This window comes from Charadrius vociferus, unplaced genomic scaffold (assembly GCF_000708025.1).
Source record: "Charadrius vociferus isolate BGI_N301 unplaced genomic scaffold, ASM70802v2 scaffold477, whole genome shotgun sequence".
Taxonomy (NCBI): Eukaryota; Metazoa; Chordata; class Aves; order Charadriiformes; family Charadriidae; genus Charadrius; species Charadrius vociferus.
In genome coordinates, this window is record NW_009649449.1 from 3,703,504 (window position 1) to 3,722,868 (window position 19,365).

The window sequence follows — 19,365 nt, forward strand, 5'->3', positions numbered from 1 at the left end:
TATTGTATTAAAGGTGGAAAAAATATAGAGTATAAGCTCTGAGAGTCTCAAACAAATTCTGACTTACAAGTAGCAGCTAGTTACCAATTGTGCAACTCCTCAATTTCTTAGGCTTTAAGACACCATATTCATAAGAGTACCTGCATTCAAACTCCTTTTCCCTTTCTACTCAGAGCAGTTCAAAATTTAATCAGAAATACATTCATTTCAAACTTAAAACAGGAGCAGAAAAAAACCTTTTCTCAGAAGGCTTTTAAGAGCAAAGAAAATAAATGAAGACATTGCCTGCTTGTGCTTTTAAGCATCTAGTTTTAACAAAAAAAAAATAGTACTCTCCCTCAGTTGTTAACAGAGTACTCATACTTGGTTTGATTACTGAATTACTTACACTATTTTCTATTGTGTGCAAGTGGCCTTCATGGGAATAAACACTATTTTGCTGCCAGGCAGCCTGCATGAATATATAGAAATGACAACTATCTGTACAGTGCTTTTGTGGAAATGGTGTCATGGCTTAACAAACATTTTGAATTAGCACCAGCTCACAGATTCTGAAATAAATAGCACCCCCATCACTCACTCCAACTACATGGACATGTGATAGATTAAACCAGGGAAACTGCTCCCCCCCTGAAATTTAAGGCTGCAAGGAAAAGGGTCACTCTTAATCCCCACCTGGACTAGTGCACATCATCTCTTAATCCATACACATCATCTACACTTAATTCACACCATTACAGTTTAACCTCATCACTGCAAAAGCAGTATGTCTACGTAGATTGTTTTCTACAAGTCTCAGAAGAAACACGTTTTGCAAAAAATAAAATGCAGAAGCAACACAAGTTAACGAGAACACACACACTGCATTTTTGCATTAGTTCTTCCATAAGAAATGTTTTCCAAAGAAGTTGTAACATTCCACATTGAAGACAAGTAAATAAAAGAGAGAAACAAGAAACTGACCTCATGTAAAGTTTTACAGCAGTACTATTCTCTAACACAATTGAAAGGCAAGCAGAATCAGTTTTCCTGCTCTGGTGAAGGTGAGGTCTGTGTCACATCCCCCTTGCTCCAAAACTTGAGATGCGAGAGGTGGAGCAGCTGGTGAAAATCCAGTTGCAAGCGCTCAGCAAGGCTGTCACAGAGCCCTTACACATTCCCCACACCTGGCCTTCACCAAGGATTTCTGCAACAGAGCTCCAGATTAGATAAGGGCAGCCAGCAGAGCTGTCTTCATCCAACACAAATACCACCTAGTCACCTGCTTTAAAGGTCAGCATAAAGTGAGAGAATTAAAAGTTCTTTCACAGCCATATTTGCGAAAATAAACCAAAAGGCAAGAGACAAAACCAACTCAGATACTCAGTTGTGTTGATAATCTTATCACTGACACATGTCAAAAATCCTCATGATAGTATTCACTTAAACTTTCTTTTCACGAGAAGCTAGTTTTAACCCTAATTTTTAAGCAATTGTCAAAAAAAAAGCCAACAATACAGCCAGAGTTCAATATAACCAGATTCTTTCCTTAGAAAGAATAAAATTATTTAAAGATAACACATACAGCAACAAGAGACAAAGCAGTCACGTGAAAGAAGAAATAGTGTCTTTTAAAACTTATGTATAGTATACCAAGACACGATTTATCTTGAATATAAAGCATAGCATTTCCAGCACTACAGATTCTGGGTTTTTTTTATCTATTGCAACCCTGGTTATGCACAGTGTCCTTCATGATTCTTCCATGGAGCATACTAAGTATTTTTTTATGATTGAAAGATATTCATTGGCAGGCATCTATCAGGTACTACAACAAATTTTATATAAAAGTCTTCTGTGATGCAACTTACCTCAAAACTGATACCTTTTGGTCAAAAGCTCTAATTATTTCTTAAAAAGCTAAGCAGATTCTGACCATCACCACTACATGTATGACACTAACAGTTTCTTACTGCATTCATCTAAGACTGAAAGTGCTCTGGACTTTGGAATGACCACCATCTGATAGCAAAGACAAAAAGCCATTGCTATAGTTTTTCTGACCACTTGTTTGCACCTATATATTAAGACAGATACTTTATTTTGACAGTATCTACAAAGAACTTGTTGTGGTTTAACCCCAGCCAGCAGGTAGGACCATGCAGCTACTCCCGCAGTTCTCCCTTTTCCCCCCAGAAGAGGGAGAAAAGGAGGGAAAGGGGGAAAAAGCCTTGTGGGCTGAGATAAAGACAGTTTAATAGAATGATAGCAGAAAAGGAAAATACCAATAATAATGATATTTGTAAAAGAATATGCAAGACACAAGTCAATCTCACCACCCATAAATTGGTGAATTGGCACTGTCCTGAGCAGCGATGGGGAGCACCTTCCCCAGCTAACCCCACTTCTATAGTGAGCGTGACGCCTGTGGTACGGAATGTTCCACTGGCCCTTCCATCGTTCGGGCTGTGCTCCTTCTCAGCTTCTATAGGAAGCTGAAAAGAATCCTTGCAAAATATAAACATCACCTGGCAACAACTAAATCAATAAGCACTATTGATATTCCTTTCATACCACATCGGAAACACAGCAACCACTAGAAAGAAAATTAATTCTATCCTGACTGAAACCAGGCCAAAACTCTCTATATAAACTCAGCTTTACACCTTGCACAAAAAACCCCCCGAAAACAACTCAAAAACGTTGCAGGTGTTAGAGAAACTAAGGCTAATCTGATAGTGAAAAAGCAGTGGCTTGGGATGCATATCTATTAAATTGTGCAACACAGGCCAGTCACCCAAACATTGCTTGCACCACAACTAACACACAGAATTCAACATCCCAAAGAAACTGTATATATTATCGCTGTTTCACTAAATGAGAGCATCGAGTTGTTTATGAACACAGATCGTAGATACAATCATTAAAAAAAACACCCAAAACACCTCCCATACAAAGAAGATGCTAAAAGACTGAAACAGCCTAGTGCTTTCTTGCACTTCGGCTGTATTTCCAGTCACCCTCTCCTAAAACCTGCCCTCCTCTCCCTCAGAGCCACCCCGAGCCTGACACCCCCGCTCACAGCCGGAGCGCTGCCCCCTTCCCCACCGAGCCCCAGAGACCTTTGAGGGCAGCGCTGCTGTACCGCCTCCCTTTGCACCCGCCTTATCAAGGCCTTTTCAGAACGCCCCAGCGCCGCGGCAAGGCACAGCGGGAGGCAACCCCGACATCTTTCCTCCTCAGGGGAAAGGGGGGGGCGGCGGCGGGGCCGCGGCGCGCCCCTCCCTCCCTCCTTCCCGCCGCCCTCCGGCGGCTCTTCCCGCCCGGGAGGGGGAAGTGACGTCCCGGAAGCACTTCCCGGAAAACGAGCGCGGCTTCTACAGCCATGTAGGTAGCGTTACCGGAGGGGGCGGCTCTCCCCAGGCGGGCGGAACCAAGGGCTGAGCGGGGGTGACTCCCCCCTCGTTACCCGGCGGGGCGTGAGCCGGGGAGTGGGCTGGTCCGCTCTCCCTCCCCCCGCGCAGCCGGCGCTGGTTGGTACGGCCCAGGCGGGAGGGCGGGAAGCCTTGAGGCGATGTCGATAATGGCTCCCCTCTTCTTTCCCCCTCTAGCGGCACCGCGGCTTCCCCGTTGCCCAACCTCACCCCCCGGCACCGACAGCTCATCCCCACGCCCTGCGGCCCCGTGAGTACATCCAGCGCCGCCCCCAATTACTAATATGCATTAAAAGCACAGCAACCCAGAGGTGCGTGGTGGCAACAGTGCTATAGCTCAGCCCTGCCTCCAGGTGACTCCCGTTCCATGTGATAAAGCTTTTTTCCCTCACTGCCAACATCACAGGGAAGTGAAGTAATTTTTGGTGGCGTGGTGCATTTTATCTATCTCCAGGATTTAGACTGCCTGGGATGAATGGAAAAAAACATCTCTCGCTCAAATCCTTTGCATGTTGCTCGGAACTGTGAACCTTTTTTGTACAATTTTCTAAAACTAAAGATCATAGAATCATAAAACGGTAGAGTTGGAAGGGATCTTACAGATCATCCAGTTCTCCCCCCCTGCCCTGGGCAGGGACATCCCCCACCAGCCCAGGTTGCTCCAAGCCCCGTCCAACCTGGCCTTGAACACCTCCAGGGATGGGGCAGCCACAGCTTCTCGGGGCAACCTGCCCCAGGGGCTTACCACCCGCACAGTCAAGAATTTCTTCCTCATATCTCACCTAAATCTCCCCTTTTTCAGTTTAAAATCGTTACCTGTCATCCTATGGCTCCCCTCCCTGATCCAGAGTCCCTCCCCAGCTTTCCTGGAGCCCCTTTAGGCACTGGAAGAGCCTTCTCCAGGCTGAACCCCCCCAACTCTCCCAGCCTGTCCTCCCAGCAGAGGGGCTCCAGCCCTCCCAGCATCTTCGTGGCCTCCTCTGGACTTACTCCAACAGGTCCATGTCCTTCTTATGTTGGTGGCCCCTGAGCTGGAGGCAGCACTGCAGGGCATTATCCCCAGAGCAGAGGGGCAGAAACACCTCCCTCGCCCTGCTGGCCACGCTGCTGGGGATGCAGCCCAGCATACAGGGTACTAGGAAAAAGTTACTTGCTGAACATCACAATGTTTTGATAGGTTTATATGTGGGTGTTGGCCCACGATTTTAGGAGATGAAATTATAACACTGTGGCCTTTGTGAGGCACTGAGAAAAAGTAGAAGGCAGTCTGTGGGTATAAACTAGAAAAATCTAGGCTGAGATTAATTACGAAATAAAGTTAGAGTTTTTCCTTCCTCAGCAGTTCTGGAGTTTCAATTCAATTGGAGAGAGTTTCTGTTCCTTTTCCCAGGGAAAACCCTGCACTTGTGTCACTTAGTCAAATTGCTTTAGTGTGTTTCTTAGGAACAGCAATTAGTTTATATTACATTGTGTGTTTAAAAATTCTTTTCCTTTACAGATAAAACCTTGTTCAGAGCTATCATTTCCTGTGAAGATCTACTTCTGTGTCACTATTTTGTCTCTGCTAAGTGTCATAGGTCTAACCATAGAGACACTCATTCGACAAACTGAGGAAGATTTCACCATTTCTCTTATTCAGTTAGTTGGAGTTGGTAAGAAACATACTGTTTGTATTTTAAAACATTTTTTTCCCCCAAAGTAGAAATTAAGCAGCAACTGAAGTTTCTTATTTCACTCTATTTGACCTGATATGTTACGCATAGAATCTTCTGCTAGTTTAGCACTACCAAGGTAAAAGCTAGAGGCTTTTGCTATTGTTGCTTTTTCTGGTAGTATTTTAGGGAAAGGATCAGTAACAGATATGTTGTCATCCAGAATACATTCATTTGTGAATAGTGTGAAAAAATATTCAGATTTTAGGAAGTTTTGCTATAATCTGCTTTCTTAGTGGTGTTTCATTAGGCAGATGTGGCAATGATTTTGTTTTCAGACAGCTGTCACTTTATGGAAGATATACTGAATGTTCAGCTATGCCGGAAAGAGCTAACTGTTTCCCATGTTAATGTCTGTGCCGTAATATGCTGGGGAATTCAGAAGTGTCCACACTGAGGCTTGTCATAGAATGTGCATCTCCTGACATGAGCCATGCTAATACCCGAGTTGTAGTTGATTTCAAGGCACCGTTCTTACATTGCAAAAAACCAAACATACACAGTTTGATCTGAAACAAGAAAATGTGATGTCATCTCTCTGTGTTAAGTTCCTGCAAGGATGTTGCTTCACCAGAAGTATTTTAATAAAAGAAAGTAAGGACCTAAATTTTTTTAAAGGTCTCTTTTTTTTTTTTTTTTTTTTCTCTGATAATTTTTGTAGTGCTGGAAGCAAAATCCAAACTTCCTTGGATATTTCCAATTAGAACTTCACTAGAAACTTATGCTCATATTCCTGGGTCCATTTGTATTAAATAGAAATGAAACTTAACATGAAAATAAATACAACTATAAGTATTTTAGGAAGTCCTCTTCAGTGGCTTTAGCAGATTTTGGCTGTTGGCTCGCTGGCCAAAGCAGTGTAGAAAAGAATAGACCCTCTGTGGGTGTAACACCTTGTATCTGAGAAGGACACGCTAATCATTAGCCGTCATTGCTTTCCAGCTTTCATGCTTTCACCCAGAGGGAACAAGGACAATAGATTTGTTCCAGATTCTATAATTAGACACATACAAACAATACTTTTATTCCAAAACTCTGGTTTGATTAGCAGCTTTTCACACAGGACTCAGCGTATCAACAAAAATTGCAATGTTAGAACAGACCATTGGTGCTTCCAATCTGTCACACTGTTTTTGTTAGCAACCACTGTTTTGTGTTTCAGAGAAAAATGAAGAACGTTCATCATAAATGAAATGAATCACATGATGTTATAAATGGGGAAGTTGAAAGCATGCTTGCTAATCTATTTTCCCCCTCCTACCTTCTGTTGATACTAATTAGTTATTTGATGCTGCAACACACACACAGGAAGAAGTGCATGCGTCTCACAAACCTTTGGTTTAAATCAGGAAAAATAGTGTATTTTTAACACATTACTTCAGATTTCAAAGTTTTAATGTAAACAAAAGTTGTTGTTTCAACATATTAGTCAGATAACGTCATGCAAAGAACATGTTAAGACCATGATTGGCTTACCTTGAGGTTTTAAGATGTGTAAGCTAACCTCCAAAACCTCTACATGCCAAAACCACATGTTTTCTGTAGGGTAGACAAAGACTGACAGAACTGATAATAGTTCTTTAAAGAAAAATAGATGGCCTGGCTATAACAATCTCTTGGATTTACCATTAGAGATATTTACTTTAAAGCAGGTTTGGGATTTAATTTGTTGAAAAATATTCACTTACCAAATATGAGGGGATGTCCTTTATTTCTGAAATGTGCATATTCTATCTCTGCAAAAATCTTAATGCTCAGAACAAAGTTTGTTTCCAAATTATTTGTACAGGCTTCTTCTGATTTAGCAGCTGAATTTGCAAAACAAGGAAATACTGTCTTAAATCTTCCAGGTCTTTCTGAGGTCATAAGCATGAAAAAAAGTCTTACAATTCACTTTGTAATTTGCCAGTCATTTTCAGTTCTCTCAATCACTGTTAATAAAAGGGAAAAAGGAAGTTTATTCACTAGAAGATTTGTTTAGAGAAACTGAAGTTATTATGTTACTTTGAAAACTTCTGCAACACTTTGTTCTCATGTTCCAACCTAGCAAAACTAGATTATTTGATGTGTGGAATCCAGGAAGTAGTCCTCTGGAAAAAGAAATCTATTGTTAGTTTGTCTATGGTAAGAATTAACTAGTGTTTGCAGGAGCATCCTATATAACAACAAAGCACCAATTCCTGGTTTTATGAAAGAAGCCTTTTCCTTATTTAGGCTTTGTCAAAACAGTCTAGAGTTCAACAGTGACAGCTAACTGTGGTGTTAAGAGTCGTGGGTTTTGATGTATTTTACAAAAACATAAATCAGAACTTTCCTAAACCAGTTCTTTTCTGGACTATAGTTTGCAGGGTGGGGTGTTTCAAAATTTCCACACCAAAAACCCCACCATGTTAGGAATGCAGTATGTCTAAGTTCAGTTCAACACACAAGCCATTTTTGTTGGTCAGACCCTCACAAACAATCCTGTAGGGATATGTGTGTGAGCAGTAAATTTCTTGTTACTTGAATTACTCTCACCGGGAAGATTATGTAATTTCAGTTCTTTATTAAAAATGGTGCTGCTTCATTTAATTCAAATATACTATTCAACATAGTGTTCAATATAGTATTAATAGAACAGCATACCACAGCTTCCAATTAATTTGGATTGCTAATATGTTGCCATTTTCAAAGTGTTACTTCACAAGTAATTAAAAAATCTAAAAAATCATTTCTTGTATGCTAAACACAGGGGAGAGTACTCATTTTAAGTATCTGATTCAGGGTCTCTGGTAAGAATAAAGATACACTCTTGACTGAGGAGCCTAAGTTACACAGTCTTGATACTTCCATTTTGTCATCTGGATCATGCATATGGAAAAATTGCACCATGTGCAATCTGTGTTCACCTGGTAACTGACCTTTCCTTCTCCTTCCCAGTGTTCTGCGTGTACTATGTGACCAGAGGAATCCTGCAGGAGAATCGCCAGGAGCTCATCGTCTTTGTTCTTTCCATCTTGCTAGTGATGTTTCGTTCTGTTGTCAACTTCACAGTTCTCTCTGCTGAGCAAAAGTCAAAACTCCTGGTTAGTCTCCTGGCTTTAATTAACTTTGGTTTTGTCCACATCTTGGATTTGAAAATCTTAAAAAAGCAGGACATCTGTGATAAGGGCACTGATAACAGAGAAAAATCAGGCTGAATTATTCCTACCATTGAATAACAAAATTATGCACCTCCACAAGTGCAAGTTTGTTTCTCTGAGCTATTCTATGGGTTTCTTTATGGCAGTATCTGAAAGTAACATAAATATCACAGAATTTTGCTCGCACAGGATTACCACAGGAGATATCCTTCACTTCACCTACTCTGCTTCAGATTTCTGTCTATAAAATGACTGTTGTAAAGTCACATAAATCTAACCTACAAACAGAACTGGAATCTCAAGTCTATATGCAAGGACATAGCCGTTAGCCTCACTGCTCCTTAACCGCAGCGATGTGTTTTCAAGAGAGTTATTGTAGTTATTGCGGTAAGGAAACACAAAGATACAACGTGCTATTCCATATTCTCTTGTTTGCATTTCATAACAATAAAATATAATACAAGGGTTGTGTTCTAGGCATTACTAAGATTTGTAGTTGAAGATTTGTAGTTAAACTTCCGCTTGCCATGCTTCTCAGAAGTCCTTCCCTTTTATGGTTGCATATTTCTCTTTCCCATCAGGCCCGCTTCGTTCTGATCCTCTTGGTTGGGTCCTTTGATGTGATCTGCGCCATCATCCTCATTCAGAGTCAAAGCATGATGGCCTTTCGAGTGGGTGGTGCTCTAGAAAGCCTACAGTCACAATACTTCATGCTGAACCTCTGTTTTTCCATGTTGACCTTTGATCTTCAGGCACAGGTATGGAACTCGCCCCCTGGGTTCCCTTTTTTCCCTCCTGTTGGCAATATCTTAGACTAGCTGAGCTGAACTGTTAATTTCTGAGAGCAATCCTGCCTGTATCTTACCTTTTAGATAAGATTAGCTTAATCATGGTCGTCTCTTCAGGTGTTTCCTATAGGGAAGCTTAGTTAAAATCCATAAAAATGAATTGACATATATTTTATCATTGTCCTGCCCAAAAGGAGATCTGAAACATTTTTGGGAAGTTTGTCCCCAAAAACAATTGCATCCAGAAGCTCCAACCCAATGTGACTTCCTAAAATAACAAAGGTTATCGCTGCACATCTCAGCCTACAGTCTCTTGCTCTCCAGGCATCCTAGCTGTCTCCTACCTTTCAGGAAACGATACTGGGATGGGAGAGGGGGGCTTGTCCTAACAGGGCAATCAGGGTGAGACAGCAACCTGCAGTTACAGATAAATGAAGTGAACCCAAGATGTGTTTAGAAAGAGGGTGTACTTCTGTACACTACCCTTCATTATTACTTTACTATTATATTACTCTGTATTACCTTAAGTTTTATCGGGAAGTATGTCTGTCCTTGTGTCCTGTTTTGTACTGTCTGTCAGTTTCTGAGGAAAAATTTTAGCCTTTAGACATGTCCCCAACTTACTGTTGCTGGGAGTTCGTGTTACATATTTTTTGGTGGGCTGTATGGTCTCAGACTAATAATTTTACCAAAACTTTGCCTCTTCTCTTTCAGCTCTGCTTGTGTGTTCTGCTGATAAGCCTACATGAGATCACCCTTCTACATAACATCATCTCAGCAACAGGGGTTCTTTGGGCCTGCCTGAAGGTGACCATTAGCATCATCGCAGTAAGTGTTAAGCTAACAGCAACACTAGCAAGGATAATCAACTTCTGAGACTACAAATTCTCACCCTGAGCGATTATCACAGGCTGGGAAGTCACAGCCATCCCATTCTATGTAATACTGCTAAGCAGAAGGGAGCCAGAATGGATCCCAGCAGAAAACAGCAGCACCAACAATAACGAAGTCAGGGTTCTTATAAATCTGTGTCTCTCAACTGAGCATACAGGATGAAAAAAACATCACACTGTCATTATTCCTTTCTGAGGGACATTGTTTTATTCTCAGTCCTTGATCACCTAATTTAATGAAACCTACAGGATCACAGTATCTTTATATTTCTACCTCTCTGACAAGGTTAGGTGAAACTGGCAACAGTCCTCCAGATTATTATGAAGAAGGATATGCAGACACAGTGAGGCTGCACAGGCCTTATATCCTTAGGAAACCACACCAAAAAGATGAGTGGTCCTTTATTGGGGCAGCTTCTTTAAAGGTGAGAGACAGTTTGCAGGTTAACATAAGAATTTGTGAACTTGAAATGTAGTTTGTCACGTCAGTTAGACTGAACTTCCTCTGAAATCTTGAGAGCTGTGTTCCAAGAACGATTGCAGAATCAGGGCCAAAGTACATCAGATATGCAAGGGTTTTATTACCAGGAAGGACTTTAGGGGGTTTTGGGTTTGTTGGTTTTTTTTAGGCTCCTTGGGTGTTTGCTTTAGCTATTCAAATTTCTGACAGCTGCAATACACCTTTCCAAGTGTTTTGACTGTCTGCCTTGCTAAAAATGGAGCTAGCACCAAGCACCATGCTTTTAAAATACTTCAGTAAGTTTAGATGAAGAGTTGCACAGAGTCATCTTTCTCCTGGACGTGGGCACTGACAGCTATCCAACAGGGAAAAACGGAGACAGGACTAACTGTGAGTGTGACACTTAGGAATGCAGATAGGGATATTAAATAGTTTGGTTTCCTCCTTATATACCTTTGTGACCTACTGGATCTTTGCTTTCAGTTAAATTGTATCAGGTGTGGAAAGAAGGGAGTAATCAGAACCATGTCTGTTTTCCTGCTAGGATTAAAAGTGTAAACCCTTCAGCTACTTTTCCCCCACCATCAGAAACAAAGTTGACCTGACCAGTTGCCATTCACTGATTATGAGTTGTTTGCTTCTTGTTGATTTGCCTTTAGGCATTAAGAGGCACTTTGTCTTTTAAGACAAGAAAGAGGCTCTTCAGTTAGATGGTCTCATGTTTGGACATACATGATATTCCTTATGCTGTCATCAATAGCAAACGTGTTTCTTAATAGTTCAACCAGTAGTAGTAAATGTACTAGGGATAAGTACATATCCTTGCCCTTTTCTCAAAACTGTCTACATTAGAACTGCTTGAAAGCTACTGTTTACCCCATCTAGGTACATTACTGACTTCTCTACTGGAAGAAGTTAACAGCTTCTTGTCTAAGAAATAGGAAATGTAAAATTAATGAAAAAGATTAGTGTCGTATTTCAGTAAGGGGCAGCACTGCAGGACAGCAGCAAGTTAGAAAAGTGGATACAGTTCATGAAAGTCTGGTAGATTTGCACCGAAGGTAAAAATGATTGTGTCTTAGGCTAGAGCATGTAGACAGTTCAACGGAGGGGTGACAATAGGAACTCCTTTTCCTTACCCTGTTCAGACAAGTTTTTCCACAATCAGCTTCTTGCAGGTGATGCAGCAGTAGAGAAATGTGTCATTGTCTTGTTTGGTGTTCTCAGAAACTACACCTGCTATGAGGTTGTTATGTAAGAAAGGTATGGAGACATACATAATCCATCAGAAAGTACAAGCATTATAGAAGGGAAAACTTGGAAACGCCTCGTGCACAGTCCTTTCTGGTAACTGCAGTACCTGAACGCATAACTAAACCTCATGCTCCCTTATTTCTGCGTTGATGCACATGCTATTTCACCAGGAGATTATTCATTATTTTTCTTCTATTTATATACATGCTCTCCCATTTACTTTAGTAGATTTATTTTTCTTATCTCTGTTATTTATTTTCTCTCTTTTCTCCCATTAATTACCAATTCTCTCTTTCCCCCTCCTCTTGTTTCTCAGCCTTTGTTTTCCTTACCCTTTTGGTCTTATCCTAAGAGGAGTAATATGCAGTACCACAGAAAACAGAGACAAGAGTAGAGGTGGCAGAGAACACATAAACTCCCTTAGAGGAGGGACAATTCCCTTAATGCTTTTGTAGAGCTTCATATACTGACCATTGCAGAAGGATCAGTATTGATTTTGGGGGGGAGGGGGGGATATCTGTTGTTGATCAGATGTATCAAATCTTATCGTAGCACTAGCAGAGTCACTGCTTTCGGTCCCAGTGACTCAGCTGTTTTTCTGTCATTCGCTCAGACCTGCCCTTCCAGTTCAGGACTGGTGAAAGTTGCTACCTGCTGGAAAGCAGTACATCATTTCTTCTTTCCCAAGTCCCAAGGTTAATTGTGAAACAAAGTTTTTCTCACAGTTAAATCCTCTTGCTTCTCCCACATTTTAGTTCTCAGGGATTTTACTTCTCTATAGTAGAAACAAACGCGGAGAAAAAAAGTCACAGAGCGATTTCAGTCTGTTAGCTATGAAAACGTTAATCTGTTAGAGAAAAATCTGAGTGTACCCAAAGAAAAAGTACATCAGCTTAGACACAACTCAGAAGAGTCAGCTGCTTCTCCCTTTAAGCTAGCTGGGAGTTGTACTGTAAGTATGAGAAGGCAGAGCTCAAGAGGATGCCAAGATCCCTCCAGAGGTCCCTTCCAACCCTTGTCATTCTGTGAGATGGCTCAAATCACACACAGCTGTCAGGATATGCCCATGAAACAACCAGTTCTGATTTCACACACATCAGTCCTGGCCCAGCTCAGTGGAAAACAGAGACCATATTTTCTGCTAAAAAAATATGGGTAGAGAAGGCAAGTGGAGAGCAAAGTTACAACTGAGAACTCAGCTAGACCAACACTTGAAATGCTCTTGAAAAATCAACTAAATATAGCCTTTACAGAGTACATAGCAACAAGTTATAAAGCTGTATATATCTCATTTTATTTTACAGATTTTAAAAGAACTGAAACCTCTAGTGTGGATTTTTCTGAGTCAGAATGTACCTGAAGTAGTTTATCTCATCTACTTGCTTTACACGGTAATTCATCTAACTTACTTGCTAAATAATGGGGAGCGAGGCTGGCGGCCTCCTCTTGGTTACTGGATCCTTGGGCCCAAAACGTGGTGCCTCATTCTAGCGCACACTCCTTTGTGGCAGCTCCTGTTAGAATCAATGAGAGCAGCAGGCACATCCTACCTCTTCAGGGTCAACTTTTCAGGACAGGAACCATGTCAAATTGCTCTTGAACTGATTAGTTAGAGGGAGAGGCCCTGGAAGTCTCTGCAACTGGCAAAGAATCCAGAATGATTAGGAAAAGATATAACAAAATCTTCCAGTACAAGATACACAGCTCCTCAAAAAATGCCTCTCCTCCTTCACAAGAAGTCTCAAGTGGTGCCAGAGCATTTGACCACCTGCAGGGCCTCAAGTCATTACATTTTAAAGAATTTCTTAGGCAGCTGCCCCAGCTGTTGATCTTGATGTAGCCAAAACAAAAGACAGTGCAAGCCTGACAAACTCCAGAGTTAGGCATTTTTTGGCACTGTAATAGTGATAAAGCGCTGGGGCACCCCAGCACCTCCCATAACACGTGTGAAAGGAGGTAAGGAAGAAGAAGGTCAAGGGCAAAGCAGATTGTTCATCATGGGGAGGGCTCAAATGCTGATAGCAGCCAGTGTTTCTCATACTTCACATAAATAGTCTCCATATACTGATAAAAGTCCAGTGGCTGCAGCCATCCAAGTCCTTGGGGTTCTATTTATTAAAGTGTGCAGTCAAATCGGGCTCTTGCAATTAGGAGGACCACACACTGTCTTTGGTGGCTACACTGTACTTGTATTGCAGTTAGGAAGAAACATACAGGTGGGGGCTTCTGACATAAGAGTAACACGACAACTTAAAAATAGCTATGCGTCCTTCCAATTTTGCATGGTAACAATGAACACTCAACAGTGACCAGCAAACGAGGGCATGGATATGCAATGCAACACTCCTCAGTGCTAGAGAGATCTGTAATAAAGTCACTTCTCCAAACCAATTCTTTTTAGCATCTTTTCTCTGACTACCTGAAAGGCACAAAAAAAAGTAAACTGCACTTACCATTCATTACTTCAGCTCTGAAAAAGCTGCTAGATTGACTCTATATAGCAGCTGCTTAACAACCCTCTGCAGTGTAAACAGGAAAACTGATAGAACTTGATAGACAAACAAAGTTATTGCACCAAGATTGGCCAGGACATCCATAACCTGCCTTGATTTGGGATACACACCATTGGGTTTCTTAACAAATCAAAGTAGTCAGAGCTGTGCTTTTTTAAATCTCACCCTGATAATCACTAGGCCTGCTGGGGCAGTGACTCAAACCCGCAGGAAGGAGAGAAGAGTACTGCTAGATCTTAGTAACATTCCTTCAGTACTGGATTTTTTGCAGAGGTCTCTCATCTCAGCATTAACATGCCTGATCATACTTTGTTCATGGGAGCAGTGATCCTTCTTCAATGCAGCAGGTAGGCGCAGGGTGTAAATATTGTTGCTTTTAATTAAAAGTTACCATTTTCTCTGTGTCAGACCCCTCAAAAAAGCACAGGGTAGGCAATTACTAATGTCATAAGCCCAGTTATCAGGCTAGCTTCATGGGATCACGACAGACATGCGTGACAATAACAGTACAACGACAGCCTGGGAACGTAACTTCATTCCATATTTTACAGTGGAAAGAGACTGAGGTGTAAGATGAAGTCTGGTTTTCTTATCTCCAGCTTAATTGTTTCTTCAGTCTGGGCACAATACTGTTTCCATGTGACTTTAACAATGCAGAGATCAGAAGGTATAACGCATTTAGCACACACACTGCATTTAGCAGCGTGCAGCCCAGGTATCACATAATCAGGAAAGTAAGACTGTTTAAAAGTGACCAGTTTTTTTTCCCCCCCAATTACTATCTAGTGACTTGTTTCAGAAATTTAGTAACTGATCGCATTTTATGGCTTCGGGGTTTTGCAGCATTAGGTCTTGATTGTTGTATGTCTCCATTTTCCTGCAGGTGATAAAGGAGTGGGGCAAAGGGAGTTCTTACACTCTGGAAGCTGCTTTCATTATTGGCTCTTGCATTTCTGTTGCAATAAAATCTGTTTTGTTTTGGACACTGATTCACGTCTACCGCAGCTTTGGGCAAGGGCTGAGAGAAAGAAGTAAGTACTTCAAAAGGTTAATTTAACTATGAAGGTTGTAACCTATTGTATCACAATTTAGTAGAGAGCTTGTTGAGCCAGGAAAATAGTTACGGATAGTCACAATAAAGGACAGACCCTAATGACATCAAGCACTACTGTAGCCTCAGAATTTACTGGCCTAACAAAGCTCAGAACTTGGATGGAACATGTGTGAGCTCTCCCTGAAGAAAACCGACGTTAGTCAAAGTTGCTTCCAACCTATGGAAGAATTGCTGCTATCCAGAAAAACAAACCTGTGTGGAAAAATCTCCTCTACACAAGATACACGTAATTCTTCTTCTTTATCATGCTGTATAACCACCTCATAATAACCAAGAGAGACAGAATAAAGGGACCTAGAGAGCCACTAATCTTAAACTACCCAAACCTCCTTCTACATGAAGGACATAAATGCTGCTGGGCATTGGTGTTGACCGATCTTCCTTTCTTCCACAGTGTTTTCTTCCTATGGAAGGATCGACTCCTGAGCATCCCCCTCGTGTTCTATGGGCAGCTCTTACAGAGTGAAATCATAGCCGGGGAAGTTCTGACCAAGTACCTGCATTCAGGATGTAAGATACTGGGTCACTTTCACAGAGATAGAGGAAGTTGCTCAGAAAAACATCTATACATTTCTTGGTTGGTATTGCGTTAGGGAACTAGAGCAGTGCAGCTGGTAACTTAATTTAAAAAGCAAAGCGCGCTCGGGAAATTAACAGTAATCCTCTCAATTCAGTGAGTTTTGCTGACAGGACAAAGCATCTTTCACGCCTTGTTTTCCTGATGTTGCTTTGTAACCACAGGAGGTTCACAACATGCATGTGAGTAGAGAATGTTGTTAACATAAATGCTGTTTTTTTGGATATACACAAACATAATGAAAATAGTTTGCACACTCATCTTTCATTACTGAGTCTAGAGGTGGATTGCCCTGCCATCATTTCTCAACTCAGATCTGTTGCTGAACAGAGGTCAAGCCCCGAAGTTGTTCCGATGACAGCTGTATTCCCTGATCTCCACTACGGCTGCGCGATGACTTAATGCCCACCCAATGGCTAGGGCTCTCGCTCCTCCTCTGACTTCAGAATATTTCACCTATTTTTTTTTTTTAAATCCCAGCTACACATGAAAACTACGCAGTGTAATCTCATGCCTTCCTATAGTGCATCTAACCAATGTGCCATTTCATACACAAGAGTGACTGTTAAAATAAGCCTTTAATATTGTAATTTAAAGTTTGGTATTCTATTGATTGGAACCTTTAGCTACTGGCTGTTTATTTTTTAATAAAGTATAACCACAGTTTGCACATGAATAATTATGTCTCCTATCAGCAGCACGAGTTCAATGGGAAGTCTGTTTACAAACTGAGTATGGAAGAGACTGGAACTGCAACTCGCATGTGCTGTGAACACTGCCCTTGCATTCCTCTTCAGCTACATCTTTAACTTGCAGGTACCGTACTCTGCAAAAAGTAGTTAAAATAGTTTATTGCAGCTTGTTAGGGAAATTCACAAGGATGATCTCAAAACTTCTATAAAAAAACATTTCTCTCATCCTAGTCTTCTAAACGTGAAACAAATCTATTTTATGGATAGTACAGTGGAGGTCTGAAGGGGTTAAATGTCCGTGGTCAGCCTGCATACAGCTGACAATACCAAGAGAAAGCACGGGAGTACCAGCTGATGACTGTGACTTCATTCCACAAGTCAAAATGCAGCTATGAATTGTTGCTGAAATGGAGGAACACAATTAAGCATATTCAATCCTTTTCTAAACCAAGCAGACATGCAGCAGGTCTTGCCTGGAGCAGGACTCCTACGGGAAGACCTCGATCTTGCAGTAGGCCTGTACTTGGTCAAAATGAGCTGACAAAAGTCAGCTTGTGCTATGCTTTTATCTTCATAGCAAGGAGTTGGCAGAAACAATTGTATCGTTAGAATGAAAAAAAGTTGTGATTACGTTCAAACATACCTCCCCAAAAGCAGAAATGTCTTGTTATGCCTTGGAGAATTAACCTTCATATTTTTACAGAAAAATGTTCTTATTCCCAACTAAGGTCTTACTAAGTTCCTGTGGAAATCTGCCTGTTCTTTTTCACAAGGTCTTGAAGTTCATACTTGTGTAGATAAGAGCTGCTGGGCTGAATCTGTGAAAGTTTCCAGATACCCAATCCTGTCATAATCTGCAGACAATATCTTTGGCCTACTCTAAATTGAAGCACTTTATTTTTTGCCCAGCCACTCTAATCCTGGATGCAGACAATCATTAAACCAACTGGTTCAGAGAACCCAACTTCACATTTTCTATTATTAAAGCGGGAGATTAATCCAGCTAAATCCAAAGTTAATTTTGGATAAATCCAAAGTTACTCATCATGGGTTTTTATTGGTATTCGCCTATAGAGGAGGAAGACAATGGGAACAAATCACACTGTACCAAACAAACAGCAGCTACTGCTCTACATGTCACCAAGATCTTCCTGTGTCGAAAACATTTCGCAAGGCTTACCCAGAATGAGACGTAAAAGGAGATTTCACTTCTAGGTAATTTGTGCAGATTCTTTACACAACACCTGATATATACACAAACATTTCCCCCTCTTTGATCAATCTTCTCTTCCGTGCTATCTGAGAAATCTCTCAAACGCAGCCCTTAGAAAGGCTGCTTTTTCATGTGCAGTAAAATAAGTCCATCCAGCAGGAAGAAGTGGTCCAAACCACTCATGCTTAATTTTTGCATTAATATCTTCTACCTGTTCTTTGTTCAAGCCTTCTGAGTTCAATTTTTCATTGTGCATTACTGAATGGCAGTAATGAAGGCAGAGTGGACAGAAATGGTGGGTTATTGTTTTGCCATGGACAGCAAGAGTCTGTCACCAGCACGGCATGAGAAGATGGAAAACCCTTTCTAAGGTACCTTGTAAAGGAAATGAACCCCATTTAAAAGCAGCTATGTCACCTGCATAAGGTATTTCCTCACAGTTATCAACCATTTGACATGCATGAACTGTTGGAATAGGTTACAGATTAATTGTGAAATCATAAAAAGATTCTTAATCCTAATCATTAGCCACAAGTTTCATGGAAGAAGCATCTAGAACTTGGTCACAATGTGCAAAGGCAAGGATAGAATGGGCATTTCAACCACATTCTCAATCTTAAACTTAATAGGTATCCAAATTATCAGAGATTATCTCAGATTATTGCCCTTATCTATTTCTTTCCTCATTTTTCTACTCTTGGGCCTTCAAAAAGGTAGTTGATGCAGCCCAACTCTGTACAGAAGATTTGTTTCAACTTGCACAGCAAATCCAGCTTTTATTTTGAAACTTTTGAGAAGAGACTGGCACCAGACATATACATTCAAAAAAGACTTCGGTGTATTTCTAGGCAACAGATGCTACTGCCCCAGGAGACAATGCACTGACCCCTACACTGGACATCTGCCTTCCAAGCAAGTCCTTGTGTATACCTCATTTTATATTCTCAACAGTCAAAATGCTGCTTTACAAATCCAACTTTACAAAAAGAGTTTATTGAAAGGTTTGAAAAATATTTGTTTTTAACAATATTTAAAACAAGTTTTCAAAGCATTAACAATATGTAACATGATTTTTCCTCTTTTAAAAATTCAGTACACTGCTTTATTCCGTACTACATCAGTTGTTAATAACTTCTTAAACTCTCTACTAGAGAACAACGTTTTTCATTTTTTAAAAAGAAAAACCCGAATTAATTTCCAAGCTTCCATTTTGGCCGTTTGTAGACTGGAAAGGATTTGTAGGTACGGTGACATTTACAAACCCTGATATTAGAAACACTGCTCTTGATCAGCAAAACCCTATTTTACTAGTACAGTTTAAACAAGTTACTTTGAGTAAGCTACATCAGCAAAAGGAGCTGTTATTGCCAATATAATCAAGTCTGCATTACAGCTTTCCTCTGGTTCAGCTGTGGGTTGAGCAGAAGCTACCACACTTTAAGCAGTTAAATATGCAAAACTTGAGTGCTGTTTAAACCTCACTAGTTTGCTTGCGAATCGCGGGTTTGCAGATTAAAGGCCTTGAAAAGGGACTTTGTACAGTTCGATAAATTCGTAATGTATTAACACAATTTGGGTTGTGTTTTGGTATAAAGCAGCTGGTACAATTATAAT

At 40.8% G+C, this 19,365-nt stretch overlaps 1 protein-coding gene across 1 annotated transcript; it reads left to right on the top strand.

The window, feature by feature from the left end:
- Positions 1-892: 892 nt before the first annotated feature.
- On the top strand, positions 893-15,963 carry LOC104290559. The gene is made up of 9 exons (XM_009889672.1): positions 893-933; positions 3,591-3,663; positions 4,912-5,065; positions 8,045-8,190; positions 8,829-9,005; positions 9,750-9,863; positions 12,947-13,033; positions 15,039-15,186; positions 15,664-15,963. The coding sequence occupies exons 1-9, from the start codon at positions 893-895 to the stop codon at positions 15,693-15,695; spliced, it is 972 nt and encodes a 323-aa protein (XP_009887974.1). The 3' UTR covers positions 15,696-15,963.
- The last annotated feature ends 3,402 nt before the right edge of the window (positions 15,964-19,365 follow it).